Source organism: Coregonus clupeaformis, chromosome 30, assembly GCF_020615455.1.
Source record: "Coregonus clupeaformis isolate EN_2021a chromosome 30, ASM2061545v1, whole genome shotgun sequence".
Classification (NCBI taxonomy): domain Eukaryota; kingdom Metazoa; phylum Chordata; class Actinopteri; order Salmoniformes; family Salmonidae; genus Coregonus; species Coregonus clupeaformis.
In genome coordinates, this window is record NC_059221.1 from 14,637,283 (window position 1) to 14,649,103 (window position 11,821).

Genomic DNA, 11,821 nt, shown 5'->3' on the forward strand with positions numbered 1-11,821 from the left:
TGAACAGTCGGCTGGTGCTCACCACAGGATGCAGGGGGAGATTATCTGCACATTTGGACGTGCACTCATCTGTCTGCTTCCTCCAGGATCTGCCTTCAGAATAGCCTTTTACACTACATTATTACATCTGATTGATTTTGGGACGTTCCTTTTGGAAAATGCCCACTTCTGTTAGTTGTCTTCTCTTCGGCCCACTCTTCCTTAGGTCAGAGTGTCTGGGACCATTTGAAGGCCCCTTCTTTGGGCAGGCTCAGGGGCTTGAAGGGGGTCGCTGTTGGTGGTGGGTAGTATGGCTGTTTGAAGTCCTGTGTGGTTTGACAGGCTGGTCAGGTGGTGTGGTGCAGGAAAGGAAAGGGGGTTACTCTGTGCCTAATGTTAGTTGTTGGCTGTGGGCTTGGCTGGCTCCATCAGGCCCAGAAATCAAAAGGCTCTTTATGAGGTGTTGTAAAGTAGAAAGACTGGTTTGAAGGAGTGTGCTGTGCGCTTTGCTCTCTGCCTGCCTCAGACTGAAACTCCAGGGATAATTCCAATTTTAACATGGACTCTGAGGACACAAGCAGTTACCAGTCCCACCTGCTGCCTGCCTTCCTGCTCTACTCTGGTGTGGGCTGCCCACCTTGTCTGGAAGTTTCAACATTTATTTTGCAGGATACAGCAGGTGTAAAACAGTACAGTGAAATCTTTCCCAACAATGCAGTATTTAATATCAAGGTAAGGGAATAATATAAATAAAATAAAAATATGCAGGGTCAGTGCCAGTAGCATAATTACAATCTGCAGGTACCAATAGAACTTTCGTAGAACTCAGAACTTCAGGTCTACAAGTCAGAAAACTCACTTATGCAATATTTGCATTTGTGGAACGGGGATTGATGATTCTTCATGTACATGTCAATGCTATAGAGTGCATTTCTCTCTCTCTTTCTCTCTGTCTTTATCTCTCTCTCTCAGACAGTGAGCGTACACACATATGTCTGCATATGTGTTTCGTGACTTGGTGCTGGTTATGACAGCGGGGTGTAAATTCCTGTGGGGTGGGTTAAATTGGTGGGTTCTCTGCTCTGTCTGTCCACGTTGGTGTGTTTCCTCTTCTCCCCCTCTCATCTCCTCTCCTCCTTTCCCCTCCTCTCCTCTCCTCTCCTCTCCCTCTCCCTCTCCTTCCCCTCTTCTCCTCCCCCTCTCCTCTCATCTCCTCTCCTCCTTTCCCCTCCTCTCCTCTCCTCTCCCTCTCCTTCCCCTCCTCTCCTCCCCCTCTCCTCTCATCTCCTCTCCTCCTTTCCCCTCCTCTCCTCTCCTCCTCTCCTTCCCCTCCCCCTCTCCTCTCATCTCCTCTCCTCCTTTCCCCTCCTCTCCTCTCCTCCCCCTCTCCTCTCATCTCCTCTCCCCCTTTCCCCTCCTCTCCTCTCCTCTCCCTCTCCTTCCCCTCCTCTTCATCTCATCCTCTCATCTCCTCTCCTCTCCTCTCCTCTCCTCTGAGTGGTGAACCAGTCCATCTCCAGTTTTATTTATTACAGCCTTATTCTAAGATTGATAAAATTGTTTTCCCCCCTCATCAATGTACACACAATACCCCATAATGACAAAGCAAAAACAGGTTTTATAGAAAAAAAATCAAATTTGTTACAAATAAAAAACGGAAATATTACATTTACATAAGTATTCAGACCCTTTACTCAATACTTTGTTGAAGTACCTTTGGTAGAGATTACAGCCTTGAGTCTTCTTGGGTATGACGCTACAAGCTTGGCACACCTGTATTTGAGGAGTTTCTCCCATTCCTCTTTGCTGATCCTCTCAAGCTCTGTCAGGTTGGATGGGAAGCATTGCTGCACAGCTATTTTCAGGTCTCTCCAGAGATGTTCGATCGGGTTCAAGTCCGGGCTCTGGCTGGGCCACTCAAGGACATTCAAAGACTTGTCCCGAAGCCACTCCTGCATTGTCTTGGCTGTGTGCTTAGGGTCGTTGTCCTGTTGGAAGATGAACCTTCAGCCCAGTCTGAGGTCCTAAGCGCACTGGAGCATGTTTTCATCAAGGATTTCTCTGTACTTTGCTCCGTTCATCTTTGCCTCGATCCTGACTAGTTTCCCAGTCCCTGCCGCTGAAAGAAATCCCCACAGCATGATGCTGCCACCACCATGCTTCTCCGTAGGGATGGTGCCAGGATTCCTCCAGACGTGACGCTTGGCATTCAGGCCAAAGAGTTCAATCTTGGTTTCATCAGACCAGAGAATCTTGTTTCTCATGGTCTGAGAGTCTTTAAGTGGATGCACCTGAGCTCAATTTCGAGTCTCATAGCAAAGTGTCTGAATACCTATGTAAATAAGGTATTTCTGTTTTAAATTTCTAAAAGCCTGTTTTCGCTTTGTCATTATGGGGTATTGTGTGTAGATTGCTGAGGATAAAAAAAATGTTTACCCCTTTTTCTCCCCAAATTTCATGGTATTCAATTGGTAGTTACAGTCTTGTCCCATCGCTGCAACTCCCGTACGGACTCGGTAGAGACGAAGGTCGAGAGCCGTGCGTCCTCCGAAACACAACCCAACCGAGCCCCACTGCTTCTTGACACAATGCCCGCTTAACCCGGAAGCCAGCCGCACCAATGTGTCAGAGGAAACCCCGTACACCTGGCGACCGTGTCAGCGTGCACTGCGCCCGGCCCGCCACAGGAGTCGCTAGTGCGCAATGGGACAAGATCATCCCTGCCGGCCAAACCTTCCCCTAACCTGGACGACGCTGGGCCAATTGTGCGCCGCCCCATGGGTCTCCCGGTCGCGGCCGGCTGCGACAGAGCCTGGACTCAAACCAGGAACTAGTGGCACAGCTAGCACTGTGATGCAGTGCCTTAGACCACTGCGCCACTCGGGAGGCCCTGGATTTTTATTTATTTAACCCATTTTAGAATACGGCTGTAACGTAACAAAATGTGGAAAAAGTCAAGGGGTCTGAATACTTTCTGAATACACTGTAGACCTGACACTATCCCAGTTGAAAGGTATACAGTGATTCAAAAGAGCTTACAGCAATTCAACTTGAACAGTATTGTCATCAGAATTATTGGCAACGTTTCAACCAATCTTGACCACAGGGGTGTAGAGCTGATAGTGTCAGCAGAATGAAGAGTTTACATGAACTGTCAACCCATATAAAAAGCCATGACACCACAGAGGGAAATTATATAGCACTGCATCAGATCCTCCGGAAGAGAGGAGTGCGATAAAAAGAGGAAGGAAACTTGTATGGTGCTGAAGGACCTTACACAAGAGGGATGGCAGGAAGAGGTGTGCAGAGAGAGAGAGCGAGAGAGCGAGAGAGAGAGAGAGAGAGAGAGAGAGAGAGAGAGAGAGAGAGAGAGAGAGAGAGAGAGAGAGCAGCTGCTGATGATGGATATTGATTCCTAACTCTCTCTTTAGCTTGAAGTCAGACTCAGAGAAAGAGGAAGAGAGAAAGCGAGAGAGAAAGACAGAGATGGCACTACAAACAATGGAGGGATGCCACTGTCTCTGTCCCCAATGTTGTGACACAGGCTAGTTCTGGGGTTGTTGTGGTATAGTAGAGTAGTAGAAACACCCATAAAAAGTTGGAGCATCAAGAGTACCTGTCTTTTTTAAAGTAAAGTAGGGCCCTCCCCTTCCTGTAGGACCACAGCCTGTGCCATTGGGATAGGTGCCAGGGGCTCATAGGATGGCTCTGCCCAGTGTGCCAGCTTGTCTCTCAGTCCCACTGTTCCCCAACCTCTTCTCAATCTGGTGCCCTTCTGCCAGTCTGTCTGGCCACCCTGTCTAGTCTACACACACACCAGGCACAACTGTCCGTCGCTCCCTCACACACTCTCTCACACACTCTCTCTCACACACACACACAGTACACCCTTACGGAAAAAACAAAAACACATGTTTTCTTGTAATCACGAAATCATGTGTTTTTTCTGTAAGGGCACACACACAGCACAAAACACATGCACACACACACACACACACAGCGTTCACACAGTCTCTGGCAATCTCATCTCACTATCTAGCCTGTGACAGTAACATGCAAGGAAAGGAAAATACAGCTTCAGGTTCTTTAATCAAGTTAAGAGATGTGGCCATATGTGTACTCTAACTGTCTACAGTAAACACAACCAATACAAAGAGCAATGTACAGCATTACAACTAGCACATACTAGCACCACCATATTGGAGCAGTACAGTGTGTGGAAGCACCAGTGCGCAGAGCCGAGAGCAGAGGAGTGTAGTCTGCAGAGACTGGGCAGAGCCACTGGCTGGAAGAGTGCCCACTCTGAACTGAGAGGCCACAGTTATATTCACATAGAGGCTAGCACGCACACACACACATTAGCCACATACGCACACACTCTCGCTAACTCACATGCCAAGACTCTCCCTGGAACAGTGTCCCAGTGAAGATTCAATCACACCCACCCACAGTCACGTAGACCAAATCTACAGGCAGCCTATTGTGAAAGAATAGTTGTTCCTCTGCCAGTGTGTCTTGCTAGCTAGCTGCTCGGTTAAAACAAGGGTTGCGCAACAACACAAAATGCCTGAGGCACTAAAGCAGGCCGACATGGACAGAAATCGATATCACGATAATGATAAATAGAAGGATATGTTTATAACGTTCATGTGCAGCAGTTAAGTTACTTATATATATTACCGTGCGCTTAGAACTACTACTACTATGAATTGTGTAAATATCAAGTGTACCATCAGCAATAGCCCATATTAGCAGACTTATTTCATTTCAAACTTCACATTTCTCTAGTAGAGGCTACTTATCATGATTATCGATATCAATTAACTGTCCTCGATAAATGGTTGGTGCGGTCAGTGTCGATCATTTCTGGTTTATTGTCCCAGCTCTATGAGGCACACAGTCAAGCCTTTGCTCTGCTCACAATTCAATTGCTATTGCACTCTCCACTCCTCTCCACTCCTCTCCACTCCACTCCTCTCCACTCCACTCCTCTCCACTCTCCTCTCCTCTCCTCCCCTTTCTAGAGAAGACAAAATAACAAACAGGTTTTGAAAATCGCCAGAAAGCCCCTTCTCTTTTGTTCTCTGTTTGTTCTTTCTTCATTCTCTCCTTCTTCTATTGGTTGAACGTCAAGGGAAGTCGATTGGCCCAGTTGACGTTGACCTAGAATTGAATGTAAATGACCTTCAGCTAAACGGCTATTTCTGTCTAGAGCACTTACATTTCACATCTAATGAGGGGCAGTGAAAGGATGTTACTGATGTAACTCCGCAGATGGTGGGGTGTGTGTGTGTACCTGCATGCGTTTTCATGTGCCTACGTGTGTGTGCATGCGTGTGTGTGTGTGTGTGCGCGTGCATGTTTATGTGTGTGTGTGTGTGTGTGTGTGTCTGTGTGTGTGTGTGTGAGACTCTGGATTAGTGTAGGTCATGGCAGTGCAGCTGGGCCACTTGTGTACAGAGGCCATTGAAAGAGGGGGATTAGAGGTAAACTGATATGAGCAGTGGCTACTGATAACTCAACTATACCCTCCTCTCTTCTCTTCTCCTCCCCTCTGTCACCCCCTAACACATAGCCCCCACCCACCTCTCCTCTCGTCCATCACCAGCCTGCAGCTCTCTGGAGGGGGATTGTCATGCAAATTGAGGTCCAGGCTTCAGAACTGATAAGAGGGCCTCTCATTTCAGAGGCATTTGTTTTCTAAACAGAGATGAGCTGGGTTTGGGGGGCAGGGGTAGACAGGGAGAGACAGGGGTAGGGGTTCAGGAGGGTTGATTGAATGGCTCCATGTCATCATTATTGTGGGCCTGCTTTCCAGGGGTGGGGTAAACGTGGAGCGGTATTTGGATAGGTAGGTGTGTGTGTGTGTGTGTGTGTGTGTGTGTGTGTGTGTGTGTGTGTGTGTGTGTGTGAGAACAGGAGTCGTGTTCTGTTTTACTACGGCAGGAACCAGTTCAGGTGGTTGATGGATTTGTTTGTCCTTATCTGTCCTAGTTTCTCTCTCTCTCTTTCTCTCTCTCACTCCACCCCCCTTCTATATCTCCCTCTCTGCCCCCCCCCTTCTCTTGTTCCACCTCTCCGCTGCTCAGGCAGTGTCAGTCAGTATCAGTCAGTATCCATTTCTTGACCCCACACAGGATTTGTCCTTTTCAAAGAACTTGTCAACACATCGCCCCAGAGTCTCATTTACTGCTGTTATTATTGCATAAACACACAAGTTCATGGCACGTTCACCGCGGTTCTGTGTTTGATACATTCAGAGCCAAGAGGATAGCTGCAGCTCCACTGCTGCAGAAACAGTGTGCATACCAAATGGCAGCCTATTCCCTATTTAGTGCACTGCATTTGACCTGGGCCCATTTTTGACCTGGGTCAAGAGTAGTGCACTATATAGGGAATATGGTGCTATTTGGGTTCCAGACACAGTTGTTTATTTTAGAGTGGTTAGAGTAGAGAGGGTGATTTGTTACTTTAGTATTGGGTTTATTCCTCTAACTGATTTAACAGATTTACCTCAAGCTGTTTCTGAGAAGGAATTTAGGCTGTAGACTATGATTATCTCTTGTAGTAGTAGTAGGTGAAAAATATGTCGATGTGCCCTTGAGCAAGGCACTTAACCCTAATTGCTCCTGTAAGTCGCTCTGGATAAGAGCGTCTGCTAAATGACTAAAATGTAAATGTAGCAGTAATTGTAGCAGTACTAGCAGTAGCAGGGTTACAGTAGAAGCAGCAGTAGCTAACAGCAGTAGCAGCAATGATGGTCATCTTGGTCTTGAACAAGGCTAGCCCTGAGGGGCAACAACTGTGTCCTCCTCCCCTTCTCTGTCCCCTGGCTTTCTCTGTTGTTGTTTTTGATCAAATTCCTCCTTTTATATCCCCTTTTTCTTCTTTTTGAAGTCCCCACTCTTGTAAAAAGGCAAGCTGGTGGTTTGGCCTGAGCCCAGGGTATGAGGGAAGGGGGAGGGAAGGGAAGAGGGACTGGGGAGTGGGGATTGTAGGTTAAGTTTAAGCTAGCCCTGCGGTTTCCATTGAAGGTGCTAGGGGGAGGTGGGGGCAATAAAAGTTAGAATTCTAGAGCCTCCCTGTTTTTATTTTATGATTGGGGCTGCTTTTTTTTACGAGCCTGGGTCTACAGCTGGTGGTGTGAATAGCTGCCCAAGGTGACTGGATCCTAATAAAGGCCGGGCCAGCAGGGATGGGGCCTCCAGCCCAGCCATGAGACTGTCTTTATTGACCAGCTTATGAGCCTGGGCCTCTATTAAACCCTGCCAGGGCCAAGCTGAGGAATTTAGAGCCAGGAAACAAGAGGCAAAAAGGGTTTGTGTGTCAGGGGGTGGTGGAGTTTGGAGGCTGGAGCTGGAGAAGTTGGGGAGTTGAAGTTTGAGGGGTGACCGGGGTGAAAGTTGAAAGAAGTGTTGTTAGGGAGGGGGTCAACATGTGTTTGCCTGTTATTGAGAGTGTGCAGTGTTAGCTGTGTGTGTGTGTGTTTGTCAGTGTGTGTGGCGGTGTCGGTATGTATGTTGGTGTGTGTGTGCGCATGTGTGCGTGTGTGTCTCTCGTGGGAAGTATGGAATCCAGACGTTGTGTAGCTTAGTGCCCAAAGGGGCTTATTTAGAACATCATTCTTTTTAATTTAGCGTAGAAGCATGTGACTCAAGGTACAACTGTGACGTCAGTGGTATGGCAGTCAGCTTGTGGGACTGGGTTTGAACAGGAGTGGCACAAGTCTGCAGTCTGCAGCAGTGGGAGGGGCAGACAGATTCAGATGCCAGTTGTGCATGAACATTTTGGTCTCTCACCTTCCTATACCTTAGCTACCTTGTGGGGTGTGTGGTAGATTTCTCCTGAGGCAAGTGGATGCCAGTCTCAGTGAGTCAGTCACTGTGGAATGAGGAATCCCTAACTCCAGCCACAGCCCCGCCCATTCAGCCCCGCTATCAGAGACTGAGATCTGTCAATCTAATCAGTCACACCTCCACTTATCCTCACTTATCTGCCTGTTGTAAAATTGTTTGTTTTCTTTACCTCTGTCAATTACAACCCCTCCCAACTCTAAAACAGACACTTAACTCTGATCTGTGACCTCTGGTCAGTGCTGCCCCCTTAGGGTGAACGATGGGAGGGTGCACTTCTATTCCATTCTGTCTGTATGTCTATCTTCTCCCTACCAATAGTCAGCCAAAACCTATCTCCCTGTCTTTATTTGGTGTAGTCTAACCTAAGCATGACTGAGTGAAACTGTACGATAATGGCTCGCTAACAACTGTATTCGACTACAAGCAAAAATATAATAAAATCAAACAACTCATCCACCTCTCTTCTCTTTTCTGTAGCGGTGGAGACCCAGAGCACCAGCTCAGAGGAGATGGTCCCCAGCTCTCCCTCTCCACCTCCCCCACCACGCATCTACAAACCCTGCTTTGTGTGCCAGGACAAGTCCTCTGGCTATCACTACGGGGTCAGCTCCTGTGAGGGCTGCAAGGTGAGGAGGCCCCTGCTTCATCATCATCATCATCACACGCACACACACACTGACAACACTCAAACTCAACACTGGCAGGCAGCATGCAAAAAATGATCTAGTTTCTAATGTAAAAAAGTATGACATAGCTAACAATGTAGGATAAAGCAGGTGAAAGTATTGAACACAAGATATTGAGAATGTAATAAATCAAATTCTGGATGAGAAAATCATAACAGTACAAAACGTACTAAAATGTTTCAGTTGTGAATCCCGGATTTGATAAATGAACAGACATGAAAGGTTGAAAGAGAACAGACGGATACATGACCGTTACAATGTCACTCCCTCCATCAGACCGTATTTCATCTGTTCTTTTCCCTTTCTTCTCTGGTCTCCAGGGTTTCTTCAGGCGCAGTATCCAGAAGAACATGGTGTACACCTGTCACAGAGACAAGAACTGCCAGATCAACAAGGTCACCAGGAACCGCTGCCAGTACTGCCGACTGCAGAAATGCTTCGAGGTCGGCATGTCCAAGGAAGGTGAGAGACGTAAGAGAGGCTGGGGGATGGGGGCTACTGACCTAGGACATCCAGGCCCTGTGATACAGAAGTATGAACGCAAACACACAAATGCACACACACTCATGCACAAACACACACATGGAAGTAAACACAGGCACACACACACACACTCGGAGTATATAAACAAAGCACTCAATATGCTTTTAGATAGTCGTTGGTAGAGTTTGATATAAAATGATTCACCCAGGAGGAAGTATGAAGGGAAACGAAGAAGCAGCAGGGTAGTGATTTGGAAAGACTGGGCACAGTATCAACCTTATGACTAATCATGTTACTAAATGACTCTTCCTGCGAATCAGCGTCCCAAATGACCCCCTATTCCCTATATAGTGCACTACTTTTGTCCAGTGCAAAGTAATGCACTTTATAGGGTATAGGGTGCCATTTGGGATGCAAACTAAGTGTTTCACCAGTCATCTCACTCTCAACACACCCTTGCCCTACCAAAACCCCTCACCTTTCATTCACACTTTCATTTCAGTATAGTAGCTCTCTATAAAAATTGCCTTTTTGAGTTGGCTCCAACTGATCATTCTGTTATAACAAATACAAAAGTGATAGTAATAGCAAATTCTCAGTCACAAAGACCTCAATTTACTCAATGCGACGGTGTGTGTGTGAGAGTGTGTGTGATGTGAGTGGCAGGAAGGTTTGCCCATGGGACACGTATATATGGGTGTAATGTTTGTGTGGGATGTGTGTTAGGACCAGGATCACATTGTCCCTCTGCTATTTCTTGATATCCTGAGAGGAAGGAAAGAATGGGAGGAGGGAGAGAGAGGGAGGGAGGCCATGGACAAAGAGGAAGAGGATGGGAGATAACAGTGAATGAAGAGATAGTGTCATCACTGTATTGTATAAAATGGGTTAACAGCTGGTTCATAACATTACTGAATTGCGGAGCATCAGTAGTAGGCCAAGATAGATTCTCACTCACATGTTGAATGTTCCTCCTCCTCTTAATCCTCCTGCCCCTCCTTTTCCGCTCCCCAGCAGTGCGTAACGACAGGAACAAGAAGAAGAAGGACGTGAAGGAGGAGATGGTGTTGCCAGAGAGTTATGAGCTGAGTGGAGAACTGGAGGAGCTGGTCAATAAAGTCAGCAAAGCCCACCAAGACACCTTCCCCTCACTGCTGCAGCTGGGCAAATACCACACCGTAAGACTCTCATACATTTTGAAATTTGTACTTTTTTCTGTTTGAACATACTGATTCACATCACATGTGAAGACACAAATCCACTATGAACATGCACACTTTCCCAACTCAAAAGGCCAGTTCAGGGTAAATCAAATTTATCCAATGGTCATTTAAGAGCGTGGTAGGTGATTGGTTGGTGTACTGTAAGACCGTGAGAGCATTCTACCTAGTTGGTTGATGTCCAGTCAGTGGTGTTATTATTCTACCTGATCGATGTATAGTAAGAACCCTGTCAAATCAAATTTGTATTGGTCACATACACATATTTAGCAGATGTTATTGCGAGTGTGGCGAAATGCTTGTCTTTTAACCCTGTCTGTGTCCCTGCCAACCCCACGCTCACTACCTTTCTCTCTTTGTTTCTCTCCTGTCCTCCAGAACTCCAGTGCAGACCACCGCGTGCAACTGGACCTGGGGCTGTGGGATAAGTTCAGTGAGCTCTCCACCAAGTGCATCATTAAGATAGTGGAGTTTGCCAAGCGCCTCCCCGGCTTCACCACCCTCACCATCGCTGACCAGATCACCCTCCTCAAGTCAGCCTGCCTGGACATCCTGGTAAGCTGGTTCTTTCTATCCTCTCAACCCCTCTGTCAACGGACACTATTATATTCTCTGGGACTCAGAGACGTGGCAATGTAATATGAGGGGATACTGCCTCTGAGTGGATAGAGGCGGTATTGCAAGAGTAAACCCACATGTAGGCTCACACTATAGAGCAGGAAAGGTGAATAGATGAGGACAGACTAGCCTGTTGTTTTATGGACAATCGATAAAGAACATAGCCTACTTCCTGTTGTACGCAGATATATTTTTTTATATATCCTTCCTCCTCTCTTTCTCGGTCTTTCCATCTTTACCCATTTTTCTTTCACCCCTAGATGTTGAGGATCTGCACGCGCTACACCCCAGAGCAGGACACCATGACTTTCTCCGACGGGCTGACCCTGAACCGGACTCAGATGCATAACGCAGGCTTCGGCCCGCTCACAGACCTGGTGTTTGCCTTCGCTGGCCAGCTGCTGCCTCTAGAGATGGACGACACAGAGACGGGCCTCCTCAGCGCCATCTCCCTCATCTCTGGAGGTACTGCACCCTGAGGGGATTAATACGATTTTACTGTTGGTCAATACAATGTTAAGAACAAATACAGACCTAAATGTCTGTGAGGTGTTAGGCCGCGATAACATCCTCACTCAGTTACAATATCAGTAGAAATGTGGGAATTAAATAGTTTGGTTACACTATATTTGTCACTTTATTTACTTGTTGTTGTTATCAATGACATGATACAATTGTAATGACCTAAAAATCATCAATTACATCAATCATCAATTACATCGTTCCTATCCTAGTCTGATGGCTATCATGTGTCCAGTTTGTCATGTACAGTGTATATAACTCTGCCCTCTTCCCTGTCAGACCGAATGGACCTGGAGGAGCCCCAGAAGGTGGACAAGCTGCAGGAGCCCCTCCTGGAGGCCCTGAAGATCTACGCCCGTCGCAGACGCCCCAACAAACCACACATGTTCCCCCGCATGCTGATGAAGATCACTGACCTCAGAGGCATCAGCACCAAGGGTCATTATTATTATAGTAC

The 11,821-nt window shown here is 47.1% G+C and overlaps 1 protein-coding gene across 5 annotated transcripts in view; it reads left to right on the top strand.

Annotated features, from left to right (window-relative positions):
- The window catches only part of LOC121545840 (retinoic acid receptor gamma-A), a 134,997-nt gene that overhangs the window by 120,126 nt on the left and 3,050 nt on the right, over positions 1-11,821 (top strand). For 3 of the 5 annotated variants that reach the window (XM_041856701.2, XM_041856699.2, XM_041856704.2), the window contains 6 exons: positions 8,313-8,461; positions 8,842-8,992; positions 10,019-10,182; positions 10,603-10,779; positions 11,103-11,307; positions 11,644-11,802. In XM_041856701.2, the coding sequence (XP_041712635.2) occupies positions 8,313-8,461; positions 8,842-8,992; positions 10,019-10,182; positions 10,603-10,779; positions 11,103-11,307; positions 11,644-11,802 (1,005 nt within the window). The remainder of the gene's footprint in view (positions 1-8,312; positions 8,462-8,841; positions 8,993-10,018; positions 10,183-10,602; positions 10,780-11,102; positions 11,308-11,643; positions 11,803-11,821) is intronic. The other 2 variants (XM_041856702.2, XM_041856705.2) reach the window with 1 other exon arrangement.